We start from the raw sequence: 27,180 nt of genomic DNA, 5'->3' as shown, positions 1-27,180 counted from the left end.
CAGACTGAGCGACTTAACAAAGAATAAAGATGGGTGGGGTTGCCAGTGGGCGAGGCTTTTTTCCTGTTAAAAGAAATGTCAGAATGTGTCAGCTCTAACTTCACACCATCCATCATGAGCACGTATACCAGTGAACAGGTACATAAGCAAATGAATTTCCCCCGGGATCCCAAGGTTGACTCGAGGTTTGTGCAGATAACGGGTGGAAGAAGAAGACCTTATGATTAGTTTATTTTCCCAGTGATCCTTGTCGAGGGATCCAGAGGAAGAGTAGCTATTTTTAAAGAAACTGAAAGTTGCATTGTTGGATTAGTTTGCACATGCTGAAATGACCTCTGTGCTTGAGTGTAGCTGGAGGTTGATTGGATTGCTTATGAGCGTGTGATTCATGACCGAGCCTGAGGGGCAGAGGTTGTGAAAAGGTTAATGGACCACAGTCTGGATGATTGATCCTGCAGGAATGTGAGAGACCTCAGATCTGATCTGATTGGAAACTTAATAAAGGCTGAATGATAAGAGGATGACAGCTGCTGCAGAGCAGGCCTGCACAAGCATTGGACACTGATCACTTCTGTATTTCTCTGTTGAACTGACCATTTTCTTCTCCTTCCACTCGTTCTCTTTACTCCTTCTTCCTAATCCTCTGTTCCTTCATGTTTCTTGTCCCATTTGTTTTATCCTTCCTCTTCTCTTCTTCTTCTTGCCTCGTCTATTCTTTCTTGGCTTCTTTTTTATATATTTTTTATATTCTTGCTTGTCCTTAAAGTTGTTTTTGACTGAACATGACTGATAGGACTCATTGTATGATATTTATAAAGAAATGTGAGCACATTTTCTTCAATTTATTTCCAAGTCTGTCTTGAAACTTGCTGACTTTAAAGTAAATACAGAGGCCAAATATGAATTAAAGACAGTAAATCTGTCGCTTTCTACAAAGGTACTTAAAAGCAACTTCTCTACTTGACGTGCACATGTACAAGGTGAGAAAGATACCACCACTGCCTCGTTTTGATCCAAGAAAAACCCTGACATGCTGTCTCCAGCTCTATTGTAGGAGTGGAGGTGCTAACTGCGGCAGTGCATGCTGGAGGAAGCTAACAGAGAAGCTAACATCATCTGCAAAGAGAGGAGAGGAAAGTCTGAGGCCCTTCTCATCAAGCAGTAAATGCCAGAGCAGAAACGATACAGAATCCACAGGAAACTTGTTCAAGCATCTTGAGCTTCAAGATGTTCACGTTATTAAATGTCGTTGTGGTTTGGTTTCACCGTCGCTCCGCTGAGAGCAGCCTCAGCCTCCTCTGCTTCCACTAACAGATCAATGGGGAAAATCTCCTGTCAGGAGGATACAATATCTGTAACAGGAGAGAGGAGCTTCAATTAATTTAACACAAACACATTTCAGTGCCGGTGCAAGGTGTAACACAACACGCCTCTGAATCTCGAACGCAGTTTATCAACCAGGCAGTCAGTTCGGTCTGAAGAGACTTTTTATCCTGGATTTCAAAAGTTGTGTAAAAACTGTCTAAAAAAAAAACAAAACCTGACAGCAAAGTGTTTGAAATGTCAGGGTCTGCTATTTTATTCTGAGGTTAATGCTTGTTGTTAAAACAAGCCTTAAACTGATCAAATGGTGTGAAGAAAATAAAAATAGTTGTGTTTATGTAAAGAGAAATATTCTTGATGAGTGCTCATGACCAGGAGCAGAAGTGCGGGAGAAAAGACGCGATGGAGGAGAAGGGTCAGAGAGGTCTGTAAAATGACAAAATAAAACCCAACAAGGTTTCCCTACTTTCAAACAGGCGCACACGGTAAAGTGCTTTGTTGCTCTGTTACCACTGAACATGTGATTTATGTAAATGTTGATATGAATGAGTTTGAAACATAGTATTTCTCTCTTATTTGTTAATTTTCACGATGTTCCATGGCTGCTTGAGAAATAAGAGACAAATACTATGTTTCAAACTATGAGGACTTGAACTGATTGTGGAGATGAGCCGTCTCTCTCTCTTTCTGCTGCGCTCGCTCGCCCTGATGGAGCTCGCTTCTGTCCACATGTAGATGATGAGCTTCATGGGGAAGGGACACTCTTAACAGTTTATTGTGAAGTTGTTGTGTACTTGTGTATCGTCTAGCATCACTATTTTTGAACGAAAAAAGGAAAGCGAGCAAGTGCTTTCAGTTGACGTAATTTGATCAGGCCCGTTTCCTCCCAAAGGATTATGTTACAGCCATTACAGCCTGTTTCAAGGCTGCTGGGTGAGGACCTCTACTGGAGCAATTCAACCTTTTTACCCTTCCCAAGTTTGTTAACTTCAAAATCAACTGGAAGAAGGTCCAATAGTAACCAGCTGAAAGTGGGTATATCGCCATCTGCTGTCGTTCGTCCTTTTACTGCAAAACTTAATCTTGGTAGTTGACCTACTTTATTAGGTTTGTTTGATGTAGTTGCTGTTTCGATGATCCAGAAAACCTGCAGATTAATCTCACTAACACACACATCGAGTATACAACCTCCTTAATTAATCACATCTTAACCACAGACGTGAATCCTAAAGTGGATTTACCCTTTAAGCTTAGTGTCAGCGGCCTTGGGAAGCAGCATTGCACTCCCTTTTAATAGACTAAAGGTGTTGGCATGCTTTATGAATCCTTCTTCCATTGCTGAATCACAGAGGAGACAGAGATGTAAGGTAGTGTGTGTGGGCTGAGAAAGAAGACAAAGCCTACCAAACACTGATTGTTAGAAGTGCTATACAGGCCTCGCACATTTTCTACATTCCTCAGTCGCACTGTTGTGGAGGAAAACTCGCCGTATCTGCAGCTTAGTCCTCCGTGAGCTCCTCTCACAGGGAGCCTAATGTGAGGAATCAGTTGTAACGTTTTGTTGCAAAACACTCTCTACTTGTGCAACGACGAGTTGACTGTCGTGGATGTTTGCTTAAGAGCATCAACGGCTGCGTGGCTGATCAGGAGCGAGTGAACACAGTAGAAACAGATCTAACCTCTCTAAATACAGTCCAGGGATTACAGACTTGTTCCATAAAATATTAGTAAAGAGCACCATAGACTGCATGGTTTGTAGCACTTTCCCTATGTTATAGCATCCTTTTTATTTAGTACCTAACATGATGACACTGCATTTTTACCTCAATTCTGGTCCAGACTGTCATAGAATTTCTTACATTAATTAATGTGTAATGTGAATTCACTGTTGCTGATGTCAGTCAGACCTGACACAGTTCAGCTTTATCTGGAGACCAAGGACAGCTGGGAGAGAGTCAGCAGCTCTGACTGATATCTGCAGGATGTTTGGGAGACCTTGTTGTTCACTCCAGGCTGCTACACGTCATAGATTAGGTGGGTCAATGTGGCACAACACTGATAATGGTCATATCTTTTTGAATATTTGAAGAGTCTTTGGAAGTGTCCGGCTGTTATGTTTGAGCATGACACTGAACCACAAGTGTGACGTTGAATCATGTCTCACTGAGTCTCTGATGTACGAACGTTCATCAACTTAAGCCGCCTGAGTCTAAGGAGTCTTATTGTGTGGAGTCAAGTCTTGATCATTTCCTCTTCACAGACAACACAACATGGTGTTTACTAGTATAAATCTAACACAGATATTGAGTGGCTTTGGCCCTGATATCACTTGTGTGTGTGTTTTTTTTCAGCTCCGTGCACAGATGGAGATTGTTGATTTCTGCAGTCGACAGCAGTCAACGTTGCCAGCGTTTCTAAACATAACTGTATGTGAAGGCTGTAAGATCTCCATGAGGCTTCAGACGTTTTCCTTCTCACAGGATTTGAAAAAGCCAGTCAGCAGTTGTGCATTTGCTGAGAAAGGGCAAAAAATAGATGAACGCTGATTCAAATTCCAAGGAAATGACAGTGTGTTGTGTCATTGCGTTGTGTTCTGCCAAGCAAAGGTGCGTGTGTAGGGAGGGGGGCTGTTGTGTGACTCTTACCCTCACTCGCTCTGGAGCCTTTTTACTGAGTGACGTCAGAGCGCCCTGTGTGCCAGAGCCATGAAGACAGTTACTCATCATCTAATATGGTGGCAGTAAAGGGCGAGAATGAGGGCTGAACGATTTCAATAAAAAGTAACACTGCAGTTGGGTTTTGTAAATGATACCATCCACTTTGTCTCACTCGGGAAGTCTGGGGCTTTCACACTTTCACCGGAGGAGCTTTATATCTGAACGTGAGCCACATGTTTTTGCTTCTCCAACCAGACTCCTCGTATTTTATTTTTTGCAGCGAGTCCGATTGGACTGATGTGAGAATGCTGTAGGATATTCTCCGGAGAAATCCCCTCGAATCAGTAAAAGGGGGAGTGACGTTTTCTTTTCTGTTACTGCTGCACACGTGCGTCGAGTGAATGCACGCCACCATTACGATCTTTGCAATTAAAAGGCTGCATTACGTTTAGCGTTCATCAGTATTAGAGCTGCAACTATCGAATATTTTAGTAATCGAGTATTCTATCGAATATCCCGGTCGAGTAATCGAATAAATCATACTTTTGCCTAAGTAAGGTTTAACTCATCTTGGGTTGTCCCTACAAACCTGCTTGTAGTCTTCGCAGTTACCGTGGTAACGCCTGCTCGTTACAACCAACCACCTCTGCTCTACAGCTGCTGACACTCACCATGTTACTAACTGGGTCCCTTTTTGATTCACTGGTCAAGGTGGCAGGTAGATGAAAAATCTACATCTGTTACTGTACATTTAATTGAAAAAGCATAATGTTCTGTTTAATCAATCACAGATAGAAGTCATAGATTCAATCATTTTATCAGATCAAGAAATTGAGAAATTTTAAATATATATTCGCTTGCTCCATTAACATTACAGACTAAAAACTAAAATCCATCAGAGAATAATAAATTATTATTCCACTAAACAAGTTCTCTCTTGATTTAGCTTTACCAACATTAGACATTTAATATAAGCAGACTATTTATTTATTTATTTAATATATTGCACAAGATCTGCAAAAACACAGTGGGCAATATCTTTTACAATTTTGAAAATAACAACAAAAAATACGTATACTGTAAATAAGTCATGGAAACAAGAAAACGGTTTTGGGTTTGCTTCAAGCGACACAAACGCACTGAGCTACAGCAATGGTAAAACTATATATCATTCAGTACCGGTTTAATTCTGTTAGGTAACTTGATAACTTCATCCAAAGTCATTTTTTCACTCTCTGGAGTTTAAAGATAAAGCCAGTGTCACAGAAGCATCTGTGAGTTTTACATTTGGTTCTGGAGGCTTTTTCATTGTTATCTTTGTAAGTCAAACCTGGCTGCTGAGATAAGATTGCACATTGACGTTGGCCGGAGATCTGAAGGCCTGTCAGATAAAGAGGAGGGTGTGATCAGTCTTCCTGACAAATGTCTCCTCTGTAGTTTGTTCTGAGACGTGTTTGATGCTCGTGCAGTAATAACAGTGTAGCATGCTGCTGTCTGACATCCAGCCTGAGATCTTTCAAAATGTGAGACATACAGTTTAACATTTGACTACATGGAAACCACACAGGGCACAATCTGTTTTGTATAGTATCTCATTTTATTTTGCAAATTTTCAGAACTGAAATGAATCAAATTAAATTGATTTTATTCTTATTTCTTAATGAAATCATAAGACGTGTGTTACGTACTGTGTGGTGCTTCGAGTGTATCGTGACGTCCCTGCTCAATGAAAAATGGCTTTATCTTAAAAATCTCGATCCATCTGTTGCAGCTCTAATATGAGATCCCTTCGTTCGTTAGTTCAAGGGCGTGCTAACATTATGACAATAACACAATCGTTTCATTAAAAGTAACGATACAGGACACCATGAGCATTTCTCTCCTTCACTGGATATTTCATCATTCAAGCCAAACATCGTGTTTGGTTTTTACCTTTGCTTTTCTTTATGGTTTCTTTTAACTCTCACCATCGCTAACTTTATCTTGTATGTTTTTCTTCAAATCCAGGCCTCATGGAGCTCGGGACTCGACGCCTGCTCTGCACCAGGGACCTTGACCCATGCCCGGTTCCCAGCAAACAACCGTAAAGGGTGGGAACCTTAATTACCCTCCAATTCCTCTTTCCCGCCCCTCCCCCTAAAACTGCCCCTGTGGTAATATTGTCTTCTCCTGCCTGTGGGCTGCAACATGATCGGCAAGTTAAAACAGAACCTGCTGGTGGCCTGCTTGGTCATCAGCTCGGTCACGGTCTTCTACCTGGGCCGCCATGCTATGGAGTGCCACCATCGCATCGAGGAGCGCAGCCAGCCGGGCGGGATCCTGCCGCTCTCTGCGCTGGGGGGCAGCATGCGGACTACATTGCGGACGGGACAAAATCTCAGCTCGCCTTTTGTTTACAACAAAGACATGCCACTCGTATTCATTGGAGGAGTTCCCCGCAGCGGCACCACGCTAATGCGAGCCATGCTCGACGCTCACCCCGAGGTGCGCTGTGGAGAGGAAACCCGCGTCATCCCACGGATTCTTGCCATGAAGCAGATGTGGAGTCGGTCGGGTCGAGAGAAGATGCGTCTGGATGAGGCCGGAGTGACGGATGAGGTGCTGGACGCCGCCATGCAGGCCTTCCTGCTGGAAATAATTGTCAAACATGGAGAGCCCGCCAACTTCCTCTGCAACAAAGACCCATTTGCCCTGAAGTCGCTCGCTTACCTGGCCAAGATATTTCCCCGTGCCAAGTTTGTGCTCATGATCCGTGACGGCCGAGCCTCCGTCCACTCCATGATCTCACGGAAGGTGACTATTGCAGGCTTCGATCTGGGCAGCTACCGAGACTGCCTGACCAAGTGGAACCGGGCCATAGAGACCATGTACACTCAGTGCCTGGATGCAGCGGACAAATGTCTGCCTGTGCACTACGAACAGTTGGTCCTCCATCCTGAGAAGTGGATGAGGACACTGCTGAAATTTCTGGACATTCCTTGGAACGATGCCGTCCTCCACCATGAGGAGCTCATTGGGAAAGCTGGGGGAGTTTCTCTCTCCAAGTAAGTGCTTCTGAGAACTCCTCTTTTTTCCTTTCTCCTTTCCTGAACCCAAATCCCAAAACATGACATGTTCTGGACTCAAATGATGACATGAATGATCTTATTTGCAGCTAATGACAACCACCATCGTACAGTTGATGAACGTTTTGATTACTTTGAGGTATTAATGAGCCATAATTAAGTGAAGAAAGGCAATGCATTAGGACACACTTCACTTTAGTAAGGGGCGTGGCTGGGTTTATGAAGGCTGGTATTTTTCGGCATTTTTAGCAGCCCTTAAACTTTCTCAGTAAACTTGTTTTTCACTGTGATAATGAATGTAAATGACCACACACACAGCACACGGTGGTCTGTCTCAGTAATGGTCAGGTCCCATTAAAGCTGCTTGCAGCTTTTATCAAGTTGCAGATATTTTTCATCTTTTTCTTTCTTTAAAGGGATACTTCACCCATTTCCATGAAGCTGTGTATCATTAGAAACATGGTAGTAGTGTTGAATGGTCGTGAATCCAGCCCTCATTTTGCCCTGAGACGAGAAAAATGTGTTTTTCTTTGCTTGAAAGTTTTCTTCATGTGATGCAAAAAGCGTCATATTGCAACAAAACAACTTCCAAAATCTTGTTGAACTGTTTCCAACTTGACTGTTCTCTTTTCTTGATCAAATCGGTTTCATTTATTTGAACCTGACAAACTGAATCACTTAGTGAAGCAAGCAACAGTCATCACAGCTTTTAGATGTTGAAATGTATTGATCACAGTTTTTACCATTAGCACTCTGTAGGTTGTCTCCTGTCCACAGAGCTGGAGCTGGCTACAGTAAAAAGTTCTTCTTCCTCCTCGCACAGGGGGGCTGCGAGCCGAGCTGCTGCTGCTGCTGCTCTGGTTGTTTTAGTTTTGTATTTCTTCATTACTTATCGGTCCCAGAGAGCTGCAGGCCTTCTGAGAAACTGATAAATGTGCATTTTACAGGTATAACATCAGGCTTGTGTAGTACTCTGGAGTTTCTTGATGAGCTAAACTGAAAAAGAGAATTAAATAGTCAAAGCTTGTTATTGAACAGCCTAAACCAATAGACTTACACAATCCCAGTCCAGCCAAGGCCTCATTTTAAGAATTCATTGTTGGTTCTGTGATTCTTGTAATTGTAGGTTTAGACTTATTCTTGCACCGTCGCTGAGTCATTGATCTCTGTTGTTTGTAGCTCTGGTTGAAGCTTGTAGTTTGGTAAGTGGACTCTCTAATTTTAAAGTAATTACAGCGCAGGCCTGTCTGATGCCTTTTAAGAATAGATTTTGTCTACACTGAAAACGCTCCCTTGTCTTCTTTTTGTCGTATTCGGGTTAAGTGTCGTACTTTGTGAAGGTGTGAGGTCAGTGGCCTCTTGTTTGCTCCCATGTATGATTGTTTAAACTGGGCTTTGGGGCCATGTAGATACTTCCAGCACCCAGACGTTGCCACATCCAGTGAGGAGAAAGTGAATCACCGTCTATAAAAGTTTCATGCTGTGACTCAGTCCTTCTTTATCTGAGCTTCTCATGAGTTTTGTGTTTGAAATGCAGTTTTCGGGAAGCGGTCTGCTTGTTCTCAGTGATAACATTTTTTTTTCCATGTTCAGGCTGATGATAAACAGCAGCTTTGACAGACTTCATTTTTCTTTGCAGCTGCAGATACATGACATTTCTCACTGCTGATGTAATAGTGGTAAGATAAACATTTGGTTTGTAAGGGGTTGTGTTTTATGTCGCACTTTAAAGGGAACTGAAAGTGTTTTTATAACTTGGACTCTTTTGTCCGGTCTTGATGTAGGGAACTAAAAGGTACAAAACGTGTTTAAAAGCTGCTTCAGCCGGCAGCTGAGAGACAGGCCTTCATGGCTGTAATGTAATCTTTAGGGTGGGGGGGAATTCAAGCTTGACTACTTCCCATGGAAAGTGCTTTTTTTTTTTTTGCCAATGACAGGCTAAGAGAAGACTCTTTTCTTTGGCTGAATGGTACTGTGATGGCAGGAACTGCCCCAGGTGAAAAAAACTGTACAGCACTCAAGAAGATTAGTTCTGATTCCCGTCCTCAGAAATAAAGCTTTCTGTTCAGAGCCAACAAACGGTTGAGAAGAAAAACAAATAATTTGACTTTGCAACAGCTGCTTCTTCATCTCTTAGTTTGTGTCATTGTGACCTTTCAGTGTTTGAGTAAATATAAGACCCTAAATCAATAATGCAGTAGACCAGTGTGTTGTTTGTTCTTCAGGGTAAAATTACAGTTTTGTGTCAGTGGTGTTAGTGCCTTTGAGAAAAACAAGAACTTGTAGTCGAAGCATTTCCATTGGGGGCTTTTTCCTGCTACAATGTCCTTGCAGCCATTTCAGACCATTTCAAGGCTGCCAGCAGAATCAATCAACTGGAGAACTCTAACACGGTTGTTGAATAATTAGTCATTAAGAAGCCAAAAAAAGGGGTGTAACTATTAAATGGGGGGATTCCCATCTTAGCCCAGGCCTCCATGCTTCCTTCCCATGGCTGTAGAAAGCTTAGACATGTCTGTTTCTATTTAGCTTTTCACTTCTCGGTCTGGAGGGGAAGCCAGTTAACCCAAAGAAAAATGACATGTAGGTAGCAGTGTGTCAAGTCGTTGGTATCACTTTCTCCTTAATCACAGATCCCGCAAACCTTGAAAATAAGCATGCTCCTCTGGCCTTGAAACAAATCCCTCCCATGTTTTCACAAGTCCTCAAGACTTTCCATCATTGAGTTTCGTTTGGAAATGAAACATCCTACTGCTGCTCACAGCGAGGAACTTTCTCATTAGGGGGAAAAAACGTGTGATTCCATCTGCTGGACTGTATGCAGGCTCTCTAATGGCCCTGCCTGGTGTCCCACTTTGTTTTGGTTTCTGTGATTTGAGGCGCTGGCCTCTCAAAGTCGATGAGGAAACTCTGAGGGGTCCAACCTCATTCCTCGCTTCTGTCTCACCCCTCTCCACTCCCCCCTCCTGCGACCACCCTCTTCCTGCCACGTAGCTCCCGAACACACTCACATCCTCTGGAGATGTCTGAGCCACGTTTTGTTATTTTACGCATCAGAGAACACTCGTGGTTTTTATTAAGAAGCTGTGCATTCATCGAGCTCCTTTCAGCCCTCCTTCGCTCTTTTGTTTCCTCTCATGTGCTTCTCAACTTTGATTTCTTAAATTTGGACAAGAAACAAAGAGGCAGAAAGGATGATATAGTAAGGGGGCGGTAATGAGCTTTAGTTGCAGGCCAGTCTTTTTTTATGACTGGTGCTTGTTTTACAGCCATGATTGATATCAGTACTATCATCATTAACAAAAGAACAACAGTGGCGTTTAAAAATGGAGTCTGAAAGTTTATGATTTTTTTAGCAAGATTAACACACAGTGGTCTGTTGGATTAATGAATGCCTGTTAAGCTGCAGTGAGCTTCTTATTTATTGATTGACTGATTGAAAGTAACACTTTTTTCCCCCCTTAAAAGCCCACGTCTTTAGTGACGTCAAGGACTCGGCAGCACTTCTGATTCTGCTGAGCTCAAAGCTCTGAGCTGTGGTTCAAGGATGAACGATCGCCTCTTAACCCTGACGTCCGCACTAGACGAAGCACACGCATAAACCTGCTCATGGCATCCAGACCGTGAGGCTTAAGCACATCGAGAGTGACCTCTGATCTGGAAACTGCTGCAATGACCTACTTGTTTTGGTTTAAGGTGATGTCATGGTGGAGAAGGGGAAAAAAAGTTAGAGGAGGAGACTGCAGACTGCAGATTGCAGTGCTGCTACCTTAAAAAATGTGGTAAAGAGATGTAAAACTCCCTGTCTTCTTTTTTTATTTTCATTCTTTTCCCCCACTGTGTTTAAGGTCACTTCAGTATCGTGAGTCTGTTTCTGTTTTGACAGTCTGACTCACGCTGAATGTTTAAACAGACGTCAGAAACCTGCTGCTCTGTTCGTATCAACATCTCAGTCAAACAGTTCTTTGACCTCTTCATCTGTGTTTTTGAAAACATGCATGTGTGAGGAGCTGTCACACTTTATCATTTAAGATCACATCTCGAAGATTTCCAGCTTATTCAGAAAAAAAACAATGTCCCTTCATAATTTTATACAACGTTATCTCTCAGTCTGTGCAGCCGGCATGCGACGGGATGATGTTGAATAAGAATGTGTCGACTGTCCACCTGTGCAGAGGTAACGGGCTCCACTGCAAGTTCTTTCCATTGCAGTTGAGGTTTTTGTTCTCAGCCAAATCACACTATGTGCTAATCCATTTCATGCCTTCATTAAAAAAAAGATTTGTAGGAAATGTGTGACACTAAGGGACGATAAGCCGTCATATTTATTGAAATGGCAGCTGAAGAGAGACAATGGGGGATGACATGCAGATTGAAACCCATGGCCGCTGCAACAACGACCTCATCCTCTGTAGATTGGCTGTGCGTCATAACCACTAGTTTATATGATTTCTTTGCCAAACACCTCGTCGCATTTTGGCTTTTAGGACGAATTCTCTATGACGCAAAACGACAATCTTGAGTGCACACATTCAAGTAGAGGCTAAATTCTGTAACGCAGGCTGAAGAACTACCAATGTCATCTTCAGAAGCTGTCGGGTGTTTTGTGGTTCCAGCTGAGGGACCATGGAGACCTGAGAGTGCTCTTCACCTGTCTTTCTACAACACAACCTCTGAGGCTCAAAAGGAAGGACCCTTGACTTTGAGAGAAAAAAGCCACAATGTATTTTACTCTCACAACACTCTTTCTGCGTCGCTTGTTTCCAGACGTGGGAGAATAATCTTCACTTTGCTTGAATAAAACAGGAATTCAGTGTTGCACTACACAACGCAGCACGGCTCTGAATAGAAAAACAAACTTGAGGTCAGAATGCGGGCTCATGTGGAGAGGGGTTTGATAACAGCTCTGTGGATCCAGATGTAGATGTGAGCTCATTTAGAGCACACGTCACCCCTCCACTCATTGATTCACATCAAATATTAATAAACACGGACTTTAACCAGAGTGCTGGAGAGCGTTTAGAGACTCGCTGCTTTTTGTCCAGCACGTCTACACAAAAACCATCCACAAATCAAAAGCGTGACTTCAAGGCTTTCACAGAGTCTCAACAGTTTCTCCACAACACTGAACATCAGTTTGGTGACTCATTTCAAATAACACGAACGGCAAATTAGACTGATTTGTTTTCTTAATATCTGACTGACGTAATGGACTTCAATTCAGATTCCACATCATGGAATTGGTCGGAGAAGCTCATGCATCAAGAACACACGGACGGACGGACAGAAAAAAGAATAAATGTGACACGATAATGTGTGTTTGAAGTATTCCATCCTATGAAGCTGATACTGTTGTTGCACCTCGTCTGCACGTTTGCTGTTACAGGCTTTGCTCCGGCGTCATACCTCTCCTCTAAAAGGCTCTCGATACAATCTGTTTTACATTGAGAGGAAAAGCAGCCACAAGTAGCCTTCAGGGCTGCACAACTACCTCTTAGCATTATAAACATTTTGCCCCCCACCTCCTCTCAGCTACTCTACCCACAGTGCATTAAAGTCAACCCCCCTGACACCCTGCAGAGAACACCTCCTGCCCTCTTCAACCACCAGCACTCTCCTCTCTCTACCATCCTGCAGCCTCAGGTCTCTATCTTCATGAAAATCTCGATCAGCGGGCAGCCAGGCCCCCGTGTGGGACCTCGCCTCGACATTAACATCAATTACACGGCCTTGATTTAGTGGAGCTCTGCCTCGCTGGGCCACTTGCTCCATTACTCCTCCCAGAACAGTCAGCCGCTCCCTCCCTCCTCCCTAACCCGACTTTTTTTTTTTTTTTGTGATCCCGATGTCTCTATCTGATCCTCTGTTATCAGCCTGTGGTGATACAGAACACCACCTTGGGTAAAGGAGGCCTCGTCTTGAATTATTGACGAGCTGGAGGCCATTAAGAGCATCAGCCTGAGGGAAGTGGTCATGTGACGGGCGGAAAGGTTTTTTTGTCACATTGCATTTGGAGATGGAGTATGTGTTTGCTCCACTCGTTAAGCTCTTTGGGTGCAAACGATTTTAGATTGACGACAGGAAATAAACAGAGGTTATTTATATCTGTGGTTTGTCTGTCATTTTCATTGTGGTGTCGAGTCAGGAATTCAGTGTTAGTGCTGCAGCGAACACCATGTTTTGTCACTCAAGTCGAACACTATTAAGACTGAGATATTCATCACAGAAATGTAGATAGGAACTTAAAGCTGCACAATAAATTGCAAGTTCATTACTGCAAGCATCGGCTATAAACGCACTGATCCCTGGGTATAATGGCAGCATGCTTTCACTCTGTTTCGATTCAGTCAGATGAAACCAAATGTAGCTTTTTGATTTATTTTGGATTCAGGCGAGACATGTTTTGAACACAGTCATTTTGTAAAAGACAGAGAGCAGCAGACAGCTGTGAGTTTAAGCTCACATGCACTCTTTGATAAATGTTATTGCACGACTGAGCACACATAATCACACGTTACATATTTGTCTCTTACCCTGCAGGACTAGAACAAGTTCAAACTTATTGCATGGTAATAGTATCTTTCTCTGTAATAGTATCTATCCTTTCTAGTATCTTTTTAAGATTTATTTTCGGGCTATTTTTATTTGGATAGAGTGAGAGAAAGTGGATGGCGTTGGAAATCGGGGAGAGAGAAGGGATAGACATGCGGGAAATGGGCCACAGGCCAGAATCGAACCCGGGCCGCCCACCTGATGACTGTAGCCTCTAAACATGGTGACGCGTGTGCTGCCACTACGCTACCGGCGCCCCCAGTATCTTTCTTTTTTAATATTAAAAACAAATGTGGTTTCAAAGTGTCTCAAGAAAACGTGTGGAATAGTGCTGAACAACCCAGCCATGCCCCTTACTATGAATACTTATACATAACCCTTTAACATTAATCTAAACAATACAAATGATTCACCCCTGTAGAGTCTCATCCAAACAGGAAGTGATCTATGGTAAGCATGTTTCTATCTGCTGTAAAGTTCATAAAGTACAATCTTTGTCATTGTCTTCATTTGTCATCACAGGAGAGTCACTTGATGTAGACCAAGAGATCTGTTGTCTGATACAAGTGCAGTAAGTCTGTAGATCGTAAACCATGATTCTTTTTCTATTCTAATTGGACGTAAAGGACGAGGTAGCATGATATTGTCCATGTCGGTGTTTTCCTTTAAAGGATACAGCTAATATTGTTTTGTCTGCTTAGTCTGTGGAGCTCAGATTTTATATAATTATTTTATTTGGCAGGAAATCTGTTGTCTCAGCAGTTGAGATTTGTAAGCACTCTTGATGAGGAAATGACTAAATTTCTCTCCATGACTTATTGGTCTTTTCTCGAGGTTGTGGCTGTGTATAACATTAATCCTCTGGTCCGTTTTTTTGTCGTTGCCTAAATCAGACATGACTGTTAAGCTGATCTGCGTTCTCTACACCCAGTCTTTGTCTTTATCAGTTTATGTTCTACGTCAACACTTAGCAGCCTCTTGGGTCTTGATGGAGTTACCTAAAGTGATTCCCTGCCCATTTGTTGCAGAGTGGATGTTTGGACCGTGGCCCATCTCTCAGAGAGCATCTCCTGCGTCCTCCTGAGAAGACGAAACCAGCTCACTCTATTAATCATGCAGGAGACTATACCCGTACAGTGTAAAGACTCAATTGCAAAGTAAATGGATTAGAGGAAAGTGACTTGTTGTATTGAGGTATAGAGTCAGTCAGGAAACATCGAGGAGGGATGGAGAGGCTGGACCGTAAACGGATCGTAGTTTGTGTGCAGACGGAGAGGGCGAACTGAAGGTGTAGAAACAGAAGGGCGGTAAAATAAATGTGTTGTTTTAGGACAGCAGAAAGTTTTATTCCTGTGAGAAGGACATTTTCTTCATACCACAATAGCAGATTTTTATACGCTGATACGATTCAGCAGATAAATCAAACATCGATTCCTGTTTTGATAATAAAGCAAGTGATATGCACCAATATTGAGAAATGTATATATTTTTTTTAATTGCCAAAAATGCTTGAAGTGGCAGCATGCATATCGTCTGAATTGCAGGAAACATAGCAACAGTGTCTATTAATAGGCCTGGGTCCACTAACACAGTTTTTCGGCACTGGCAGTGCCCATTTTCAATCCAAATCCAATGCTTTTCAGCACTCAGTGTCCTGAATGTATAAATGCACTTGGCGTCAGCTGTATTTTTTTGCTGCGCTGACAGCATTCTGCGTTTGCGAGTTCCTGTTTTTATGGAACTTTCTTTATTGCTTTTGTCACAACCTGGCTCAACAGTAGGTGACAAAAATAGGGAGACCACACATAGTCTGTACATTATTCCAAAAGATTATTTACTTATAATTATTAATTTACAAAGTAAAATTTGATTTTGCCGTAAGCAAATCTGTTAAAGGAGCCACCACAGATGAGAAATTTCGACAGAAACAGCAATAATAACCAACTAAACCCAAAAACCTCAACTCCTTTTTATTGGTAGGAACAGGAAATTTATCAACCGCGGAAACCTTGGCCTCGACTGGCCTCACGTGACCCTGACCAACAACTTTACCAAGATAGGTCACAGTTGCTTTCGCAAACTCACATTTGGCTAGGTTTATAGTCAGATTGCCATCAGCTAGACGTTGAAACAAGGTGTGAATACAAGTTAGATGATCTTCCCAGGTGTTACTGTATATAACCACATCATCTAGGTAAACAGCACAACCTTTGAGTCCATTAACCACCAAGTTCATTAAGCGTTGAAAAGTAGTCGGTGCGTTACGCAATCCAAACCCCATGACTGTGTAAGAGTACAGACCAGATGGTGTTATTAACGCAGATATTTCCTGAGCTCTCTTGGTCAATGGCACTTGCCAATATCCCTTTTTAAAAGATCAAATTTGCTAACATAATTAGCTGCACTGACTTGATCAATACAATCCTCAACACGAGGCAATGGAAATGAATCCGGCTTTGTCACAGCGTTTACCTTTCTAAAATCTGTGCATCATCTCGGACACCTGTCAGACTTTTCAATTATCAAACAGGGAGATGCCCAACTAGAAGAAGAAGGAACTTCAATGTGATTTTCCAACATATACTTCACTTCATTATCAATGATTTTCCTCTTCTCTTCAGAGACTCTATAGAATCTTTGCCGAATTGGTTGTGCATCACCCACGTCAATGTCATGCTCAATCAGAGTTGTTTTTGAAGGCGTGTCCTGAAATAGAGATGGATATCTCTGTATTATTTCAATCAACTCTGAATGTTTATTGACACTCAAATGGGCCAACAACACATCTAAATTCTGAAGAGTTTCAGAATTTTTCAAACGTCCACGGAGAACCGAATCATCTGGTGTTGTCACATCCTCCTCCCCCCTAGAGATGACTGCACCACTGTACAGGAAGCCAGAACTGGACCTACTTCTAAGGAAGGAGAAACGGAGACACCGGCATTAGGCTGAGACAAAGGCTCAATCCCAAGTCCCTTATTTGCACCGAGTGTCCTCCGAGTTGTCTCCTCCACTTGCGTCTTAGTCCCGCCCACCAGAGATGCACGGAGGAAACGAAGCCGAGGAGAGAGGACCGAGGAAATTTATTTTATTATTGTATTTTATAAACACAGATATTTATGTGTCAGAATACTGGAAATGATTGATTAGAATCTAAATGATGAAGCTTTGTGAAGATAAATAAGTGAGAATATAAAACGGACTCCTCTTCATCAAACTGTCATCCTCATCATCTTCAGACATTCAAACAGTCTGAGGGATGATGAACAGAACATGAAGGATGTATTGATTTGATAGAAGTTATAGAGCTTCACATTTGGTTGTTAATCTTCACATCAGACTCTTTTTAATCCCAGCTCATCACAGAGCGACTCTTTACAAACTCACTGATGTTCATCATCTGTTTAAATGTCCCACGCTCCGTTTAGCCTCTTTTTAATGTCCCTCTTTTCTCCCGTATTAAACTCTGCTCATGTTGAGAAGTTTCACTGAAGTCTGATCCTGTGCAGCGTCCAATCAATGAGTGATATACGAGAAGGGGGCGTGTCTGTCAGTGAAAAGACTTCCTTGAAGTCAGCTCTCGTGTCTCCTCGGTCATCGCTCCTCGGATCAGCCTCCTCGCTCCTCGATCCTCTCTCCTCCGTTCGCTATAAGAGCTTTGGGACAATCCTCAACATGGCGGCTTTGGAACTACTTCCGGTTCGGCCGAGGACCGAGGAGACTGCAAATAAGACACTTGGGATCCACCCAAAGAACGCACATAATAAGGCTTCACTAAGTTAATGTGACAAAGTTGATTTCATTTCTTTGATCTGGCGTTGCAATCATAAACTTTTGCTCTGACAGCTGCCTCACTACAGTATAAGGACCGACAAACTTGGCTTGAAATGGTGACCCAAGTATTGGCAACAAAGCGAGCACTCGATCACCCTCACTAAACTGACGCTTCTCAGAATGTTGGTCATACAGATGCTTCATCTTAGCCTGAGATTTCACTAGTTTTTGTTTTGCTAATTGACCGGCCATGTAAAGTCTGTGTCGAAAACCATTTACATACTAAATCAAATTCACAGGAGGTTCCTTCACCATCCACTCATCTCGAAGCACAGTCAAAGGGCCACGTGCCTTATGGCCAAAGACAAGGTCATTAGGACTGAACCCAGTGCTCTCTTGACACACTTCCCTTGCAGCCAAAAGCAACCATGGCAATCCTTCATCCCAATCCCTACTCAGCTCAGTGCAATATGAGCGCAACAAAGACCTGAGAGTTTGATGAAAACGCTCCAAAGCACCTTGGCTTTGTGCGTGATATGCAGATGCTTGATTATGCTGGACTTTTAACTGCTTCAGAAGTGCGATGAGAAATTTGACCCCTGGTCACGCTGTATGATTTTCGGTATACCAAATATCGCAATAAACTGAGTCAATGCTTTAACGACTGATTTGGCTGTGATAGTACGCAATGGATATGCGGCAGGATAGCGTGTAACCTGACACATAACAGTCAACAGATACTCAGAACCAGATTTTGATCTAGGCAAAGGTCCAACACAATCTATCATCAAATGTTCAAATGGATTATCAATCACCGGGATTGGATAGCAGGCTTAATACACTGGTTAGGTTTACCTGTCATTTGACATGTATGGCATGTCTTAATGTAAGCTGTCACATCACGCTTGAGGCGGGGCCAGAAAAAATAGCGCAAAATATGAGGGTACGTTTTACCAACTCCCAAATGCCCGGTCTGGTCACATTATTATTATTATTATTTTTTACCTTGTGAAGTCAAAACATTTGTTTCCCTTCCTGACAGGGTGGAGCGGTCTACAGACCAGGTCATCAAGCCTGTCAATGTGGAGGCCTTGTCTAAGTGGGTGGGGAAGATGCCGGCTGACGTGGTCAGGGACATGGCTGTCATTGCCCCCATGCTGTCCAGACTGGGCTACGACCCCCACGCCAATCCCCCCAACTACGGCAGACCGGACCCCAAAGTCCTGGACAACACCAGAAGGGTCAGTACGGATCAGAAAACCTTCAATCAAACTCAAATGGTCTCATGTGTAACTGTTCAGCACGATGGCGATCGAACCTGTTTCCCAAAATGACGAGCTACTCCTTTAGACAGCAGCTCATCAAACAGATGTATACTTAGTATTTTTATGATACACTGAAATCCAAAGTAATTATAGTGACTCTCTAGGAGTGTGATAACACATTTAACATTATTAGTTATAACAATTGTCCTCTATGCTTTTGGTATGGATCTGTATATCAGGAGTCTGTACTACAAAGATAGTTACACATACCTTTTGATTATCTGGCTTTACTGACCCTGATGAGGTAGGTCCAAAAGGACACGTGAAGCTGGTTATCAGATAACAGATAACACAGCACAGCTGCAGCAAGAAATGCAGAAAGGACGAGACAACAAACAAAAATACAGACTGTATGAATGTTCAGATTAAGGTGAATAATATCACTTCATCATTAGAGTTTAATAGATCAGAATAGCCGTTAATTCTCTTAAATCCATTCTTTAAATAAGGCAAGTCTGAGAGTTTGAGACATTTCAGCTGACGCGTTCAAACAAAGGGTTTTGTAGCTTAGCAGCACAAAAGAAAACATTACATTTAAACTGTGAGTAGCTGTGTATATTATTATTATAGGTACAAAAGTGTGTTATGTGTGAGTTATTGTAGGATGATAGCTGTAACACACTCATTGAGTATTTCACTAATGTATTTTTCTTATAAAAAATCAAACGGGAAAGAGGAATTGATTTGTTGGTCTCCCTTGGAGGTGTTCATAAGGAACCTTTGTGATCTTCCCCGATAAGAATTAGATAAGAGTTAACCCTAAAGTTACCTCGATATCTGAAAAGCCTAGAGAGCCCAGGCCACGTCGACACAAGTGTGTAAGAGCAGAGACAGAGACTTTTGGAAAAGATAACGTTTAGCATCCTCCTGCTGATCAAGTCAACAGTGGTTCACTTAATCAGCTGGGACCACAGCTAGAAACAAGAGGCTGCCTTGCTCTAAGTGTGTACGCAGGAAGAGGATCCAGAAATTGAACCACCATCCTTATAAATAACCACCGAGTGTCTTTGCACGTTACATAATCTTTGTGCATGAGCGAGCTCCTTCCTTGCTGTCGTTACCACACGTCAAACTCATCCCATATCTTGGCAGCATATGCTATTTTTGGAGCAGAATATGTTCTATTAAATCACTTTCCTCCAGCTAAGCTATCAGGTGCCGCTCGTCTCTGTCTGTCACATCGTGTAAGTTCAAGCTTATGAGCGCGGTTTTATTTTTATCTCTGAAAGTCTGCAGAGGCCGAGATTACAAGGTCCTCCTGGTGTTAAGATGCTGGATTTCTCAGTGTGTTAAATTGTGCAGAAAAAGAGGTTTTAACATCAATGAGTTAAGATGACGTTAAATCGGAGTCGTTGTAAACGACTGTAAATCATCGAGGCCGCTGGGAACAAGATGATTCATGTTGCACACGCCTCTGGAGGCATGAGCAGAAAGAAAAAGAGCAGCTGGAGTTTCCATTAGTTAGAGATTCCATTCTGTGAAGACTTGATGGTACTGTAGGATTTTACCTTTCCACTGCTGGAGGTCAATTACTGTATCACAGTCGAAGCTGATGGTTGGGAACTTGTGTAAAAATGTTAGATTAACAGTTTTGTGGGGACACGGGTATGAGCATCTCTGTCCGTTCACTGTCCATGTGCTTTCCTGCTGTGACGTCTGTCCAGACAGTTGTGGTCTGAAACTGTTTCCAGGTATCATTGTTTATGCCTCAGACATCTCATCTGTTCACCCATAGAGACCATAACTGTCCTCTTCTTCAAAGTAATGAAGTGAAGCAGGGAGAACTGAAGGGTCTTTCCTATCATCAAACACCAGTGTTGGACCTGACTGATGCTCGTGTGCCTGGATGGAAGAAAAACTGTGCAGTCAGGTTTAACATCTGGAGGAAAGACTAAAGCCTTAAATGTTATAGCAGGAGGTTAAAACCCAAACAAACCTCTAATGTAGAGTTTAGTTGTTACGATACAATACTAGGAGATGCTGAACCTGAATTTTTACTGTACAAAATTATTTCTGCTGGAAATCATTTCTTCATTATTTAGTTTAAACTGATCTAATGTCTATGTTAGCTGGAGGCTTCGGTGTTTTTGTTATGAACGATACAGTCTCTGTTATTTTACTATTATAAATGGTATGGAAAGATTTACAACACAAAAATGAACCATCTTCAGATTTAGTTTTGACCAAAAGCTGGCCCAAACAGAAGAAATAATGTATTTAAAACTGTATCAAAAAATGACATCATGAAGCTCTTCTGTGTTTCGCTGTTTATCATCGGTAACAAAGAAATGTATGAAAGAGAAAACAGTGTTCTGCTGTGCGAGTAAAGTAGCTCAGTGCTCTTTCAAAGCTGCTATTACTATGACTCAGCTGAGTTACATTAGTGTGCTGGTGTAAGTCTCCATAAATGAAGCCAGTTATCTCGTCGTCAGCTCTGCTGCATGTGTTTACTGGACTGTTATACATCATTCAACAGTGAAGCATCGACACTGTTTACAGCAGGAAGTGTCTCCCCCCTCTCTCAAAGAAGAGATGTACTCTACATCAGCACAACCACACAACATCCGAGGGCGAGAAACTGCAGTGTCAGTGAAACCGAAATATGCAAGAGGGTATGTTAACAGTGAGGGGAGGGCTGCAAGGAAATAAACTGTTGACTGTTTAAACTGGCATCAGCCGTATGTTATCGTGCCATAGAAAAATTGTTTTTAACCCACGTCACGCCAAGACAGCTCCACTGTGTAGTGTCAGGAAGTGGAGGAGGAAATGAGGTGAGACACCTAGCAGCTCCCACCTGTCACTCAAAGAAGCCACGCCCATAATATACAGAACTGTAAGCCTTAATATTATTTAAAAACTGAGTTTTTACAGTTGTCATGAATAGAACAATTAGCATTACGTACAAACAGCGTTATGTAGAGTTGGACATTTTAACATGGAGCGTGAATGGGACCAACTCACTTTTGGAGACAGCCTCAAGAGGCCACTTAAGGAACTGCATTTTTTTAGCACTTCTAAGTTGACTTAACATCTCCGCCCTGGAGGTTTCTAATTGATATTTTATTTCACTCCATGCATCTAAGTTTGAGTAATGTGAGTTTGATTGTGTGAGGTCCAAGCTGTGATGGTTTGAAACCAGATGTTGCTCGGTTTATTGTGTGGTTTGTAAAAAAAAAAGTCTGACTACGGTAGGGGATCCTAGGGGATCAGAGAAGGAGGGGAGAGGACGCAAAGAAAGAATGAATTGTAATCTGTCATGTCAGAAGGGTTGTGACTTAAACGGAAAATATTTGGGGTGTTTGAGTATTTAATAGAAAAATGTGTCTGACCACAAACAGAGATGGAAACTACAGAGTGGCAGAGTCACAAAAACACCCTTACAGTATTCTCTCCATGAGATTTAACCCTTTACTGTGGGAGTTGCTGGTTCTTTTAAAGGCAGGGTCGTAATTTCCTCCAGAGACACTTTTTAAGATTTTATTTGAGATTGTCTTCAGGTCCTGACAGTATTTAATTAATATTAACATGTGGTCTGAAAAAGAAATTTAAAAAAATCATCTGTAGCAGCTGTAAACACGTAAAAACTTCGACCAATGTCTGGACTTAACCACGTTTTCTAAACCAATCAGCCCTCTCTACCCCATGCATGCACGAGCCCACACTCAAAGCATGAGCTGAAATCACCTTCTGCACCGATGGCGCTTGTGCATGTAAGTGAGGGGCGTGGCTTTAGAGGGAGCACAGAGGGGAAGGGGTGAGTGAATACCAATATGACCAATGATGAGGTCGTAAGATGTTAATAAATGACACCGCCATGAGGCGCTGGTAGCCTCATGGTTAGTGTGTGTAGTCCTCCAAGCGGGCAGCCCGGGGTCGAGTCCTACCTGTGGCTTCTTGACATGACATTCTCTCTCCCTCTCCCTCTCCCTCTCCCTTCCTCCCCTTGATTTCTGAATACCCACTGTCATGTCTCTAAATAAAGGCATAAAATCCCCAAAGATAAATCTTTTTGACAATGTGGGTCTGGTCCAAGTCACCATGTTTTAGGCAGCACAGCGGCTCCTTGCAAAATACAATAAACGGGGACAAATTTTCAATTTCCTCTGTCATGAGTGATGGTTGCACTTAAAGTCATGATGGGGCTTGTTTCAGCAGTGTGTGGAACTATATTGGTCTCAGAAGTGTACAGAATGCGCCACCACTTTTTAGATGAGAAAAAGGAATAAAACAAATATCCTTCATCCCTAAAAGATGTTCCCAACTGCGTCTACCTGACAGACCTTTCCAACGCTGTGTCTGAGGCCAGAACAGAAACTTGAACACAAAACGTTATGAAGAATGTGTTTAAGTTGAAGGTCTTTCCTGTACTTTATGAATCTGGCTCTGTTTCTTATGTTACTCTGCTAACAGTCACTGCACACAGCTGTTCCTGATCGGTTGGCTTTAAACACAATGTCCCATTGTGTGATGAGCTCAAAGAAACATATTTCCAAAAATCTTGGACTCTTGCTGTAAACCTGAGTCTGCAAAGTGTATGGAATCATTTTCCTCTGGGGCTTCAGTTTGTCAGTGCGTTGGTCCACTATTAGATGCTAGCATCGCGTTGTTCATGTTAATGGTTTTCACATGTGCCCGTGGTACTGTACACAGGCTTTGTGCTGCAGTAAACACGCATGTCTTTGCGTGTGTTCGGGTTGTTTCTCCGTCCCTGCTCCCTCAGGTAAATAACACATGAAATCCTTAAAGTGGACTTGCATGTCTTGATGACAGCATGTGCATGTTGATGCTAGTGGGTTCAGATTTATGCTGAGAACATCTGAATGTTATTAGTGGGATTCCCCTGCATCATACCCAGCTGCAGGGTCAGTATTTTTTTTGTTTTGTGGGGGGGGACAAGAAGTTACTTTACTGGTCAGCTTGTGATTTGATTTGATTTATCATGTCATGGTTGTCCTGCTGGCAGGGCTCTGATGTCGACAGAGTTATCGTCTTTCCAATTTATCTGCTTCACTTCAAAGAAAGAACAAGCAAGTTTCCCTTCTTATAATTAATGTAATTACTAAAACTAATTGAAGAATTCAGAGGTTTCCTGAATACTTGGAGTGTGATCTCATTAAAGTCAAGGCTACTGTCTCTGAGTATGGTACGGTCTCCCTACCCCCACCAACCACCCAAATATTCTGCAGCGTTGCATAACACATCTGGCAACCAGCCCTGAACTAAACCACTGTGTGATGAAGCAACATGTGGAAATGCTCTCTCTGCTGTATTGAATTTTGAGCCAATGTCATCCAAATATTTACCCTCCATCTCATCTCTTCTCCAGTCCAGAAAAGACCGCAGTCTGGATCTGGGCAGAGGAGCAGTTGTTGATCACGGTGTTTGTTTGAGTTGTGCAGGCGGAGCGATGTGGTTGATAAGAGAAGCAGAGCAGCCTTTATTTAACTGTGAGTGAAGACACGTTTCCTCTTTCAGTAGTGGTGCTCTGTGCTAAAGAAGACATGAGCTAATCAGACAAACACTTTTATTTCAGCTGTACAAATGTTCATTTTTTAAAAGGTTGTGTCTGTGACAGCTAGCCTCCGGTGGATAAGTGCAGGATTTTGCACATGTGCATTGGCTTTATTTTCCAACACCGGAGGCCGCTTGGCAGAAACAGCCACCTGGTGGACACATTGCTAATCAGCCCCCCTTCTTCTGTGCTTGCCTTGTACATCTTTTGTACTCGCTGATGGTGGCTTGTTCTCCGGCTCGACTTTATTAGCAGGTTAATCTTCTCCAGTCTGGTTTCTTCACAACGTCTGATGTGATGGGAGACTTCCTGTCGTCTGTCTCTGCTGGTTTCTCCTCATGCTTTGAACGCATGTGGTTAAACATCAGACTGGCATTTTCTGTGAAAGCTAAGTTAAACACCACATATATTTCACAGCATGTTTTTACCACCTTTTTTTGTTTTGTTCTACCAGTAATCACTTCTCCTGCTCACAGCTGACCTGGTGTTTTTAACGCTAACAAAGTTGACAAGTTGAAACGCTACTCGAGTCATGAGTTATTGTTCCCACCCCTAATAGAAAGCCATACATCATGTGTGCTCCTCTTGTGTTGGATTAAAATGTTGATGCTAACCTGGTTAGCTCATAGAGTTGGCACGTCTTCTCGAGAGCATCAAAATGTACAATCAGAACAAGATGCATTAACTGAACGTCGTCCATCAACATCTTCATAACTGATAGTTAAAATAACCACACCTTGTCCAGGCTTCACCTCTGACTGCTGGTCAGCAGAGGTTTTTCCAGTTTGCTGTAAATGAGGCTCATCAGGCTCCTGAAGCCGCAATCAATAGCTTTTAAGTGGCTTTGCAGTTGTTCTGATCCCTGGTGAGAAATGGATATTGGGATCAATAAGTTCTCAGTTTCTCCACAGTAACAGTAACAAGACGAGTTAAAAGGGATAAATGTTTGTTTGCAGAGTTCTTCGTCTTTCGTGTCTGGTCCTTTTCCTTCATCTCAATGAGAGGACGGTTAATGATGAGCAGACTCATCCGAACGTATCGAGCCGTGCCTGTCGTCAGTGCTCGGCCATCGTGGTGCTCTCGGACCTCGACAGAGCCAGACAGGCATGGAAAGAAGAAAGTGGCTAAAAGATTTATTAATGAGGGCCACACATGAAGTGTTTATCGATCCTTGAGTCTTATTCCTTTACCTCTGAGATGAACTGAGTTGGATTTCCAGTGGGGAAAAAAACCAAACCTTTCCTTTACGAACAAAAAGGAAACATTAAGTTAATGAAGTTTGTAATAGCATTGACATAGGCTTTACTGAATATGGTTTTAGAAAGTGTTTAGGATAGTTTCACTTCACTCTCTCATAGCAAGTCGTACTCCACAACATTAATGTAGTGTACATTTGATTATTGCTGAATGAATATTCAGAGTTTCACATAATAAGCCTTTCAGAAAAACTCACGGAGGTTCATAACTGTCGTCAAACTCCAAAACATACGAGAGTTTTGTTTTTCAAGATTGGTGTAGTCTTAGTCAAAGAGCCCCCCACACACACCCCCCACACACACACACACACACACACACACACACACTTTTCCTTCTGAAGGGTCTCTGTGTGCCGTTCAGATAAAAGCATTTCTTTGAGGTCAGAAATCCCTGGAAAAGGAACATTTGAAGTGGAGCACTGAGACACTCTCGTCGACCGGCTGGGACTCGACACTGGCAGCTTTACAAACTCACTGGGCTGTCTCACGGTTAGCCCCCCCACCCCCCCCGGGACTGGAGTGGTGGGGAGGTCTGAGTCACAGGGAGCTGCAGCAGTTCCACTCAGTCTGAACCTCAGCAGGTTTACTTTGTTGCTGTTGGAGTGGACTGACCTGCTGCTTGCACCAGCAGACACCTTGGCTGACCCGGTGATGTGCTCCCTCCCCGGGTTGAGCAGCTGCAGCTTTTCAGGGTTTCTGCTCCAGATACTTTAGTGGATTCGCTTTAGTTGTTGAAGCCAAAACTTTGGATTTTACTGTTGGGGTTTTTTACAGTTTTGAATTTATATTGTTGTTTTAGGGTTGTCTGGTAATGTGACATTGGTGTATTATCGAATCAAGATAACAAAGGCATATTTTGTAGCCTAAATGTGAAAAAATGTGTAATAGCTGATCATGGTATAGCCACTAAAAAGGCTTTTATTTTCAGCTTAAGAGCTCAAACTGTTATTTAAAGTGTTTGACTTCATATAAATAATAAACCTAAGGAATAAGTCCAAACTCCATAAATAAAAAGTAATTTATCACCAAAACTCAGGGGTTGCTGATTGACCTCTGCCAAATGTTTGTTTATCTTCTTATATGACTTTGGATGTTATACATGGTAAGCATGGATCCATAGTACAAAATGACACAAATAAACTAACCAAGGCAGTAGCATGACTGTAACGACATGATCCGAGGTCACATCATTGGTAAAAGAGCGAAGGACATGAGCTTACCCTTCGTTTCCTTTATGTATTCTTTAAAACAACCTGAACCTGTCAATGGAAGAAACAAAGCCACACAGTTAAAACATCTTAATCAGACACATTCGCCTTGAAAGATGATCTTTTACTACAGCTGCCTGTTTTGCAGCTGAAGCAATCTACTGAAGCAATCATGGAAATGTTTGCACCATTTCGTCATTTAGACCACAACATGTGTTAACAAAACAATTTTGGGCCCGAGTAATACCAGAATCGACCTTTGAGGAGTATCATATCTGTCAGCCAGCCGATTGTAGACTGAGCCTTGACTTTTCTTATCCTCTTCAGGACTGTTTCTGCTTGTTTTATTCCACTAAGAGCCTCTGAATCATCCACATTATGAATATTCGACCTTTCATGAGCGTTTTAACAGATCCTTCAGAGGTAATGGACCTTGAGGTCAGAGTCTGTTGGACACGAGCAGTCTGGCTTCACGTTACCGCAGTGATCCCATCATGCAGACGTGCAG

General features: G+C 42.5%; 1 protein-coding gene across 2 annotated transcripts in view; it reads left to right on the top strand.

Annotated features, from left to right (window-relative positions):
* The window catches only part of tpst1 (tyrosylprotein sulfotransferase 1), a 36,764-nt gene that overhangs the window by 5,496 nt on the left and 4,088 nt on the right, over positions 1–27,180 (top strand). For both annotated transcript variants that reach the window (XM_079354425.1, XM_079354424.1), the window contains exons 2-3: positions 5,988–7,024; positions 18,414–18,612. In XM_079354425.1, coding sequence (XP_079210551.1) covers positions 6,168–7,024; positions 18,414–18,612 — 1,056 coding nt within the window. In that variant the 5' untranslated portion in view covers positions 5,988–6,167. The remainder of the gene's footprint in view (positions 1–5,987; positions 7,025–18,413; positions 18,613–27,180) is intronic.

This window comes from Symphodus melops (genome assembly GCF_947650265.1).
Source record: "Symphodus melops genome assembly, chromosome: 10".
Taxonomy (NCBI): domain Eukaryota; kingdom Metazoa; phylum Chordata; class Actinopteri; order Labriformes; family Labridae; genus Symphodus; species Symphodus melops.
The sequence above is the reverse complement of the archived record's forward strand: the minus strand, read 5'-3'. Positions and strand labels throughout refer to the sequence as shown.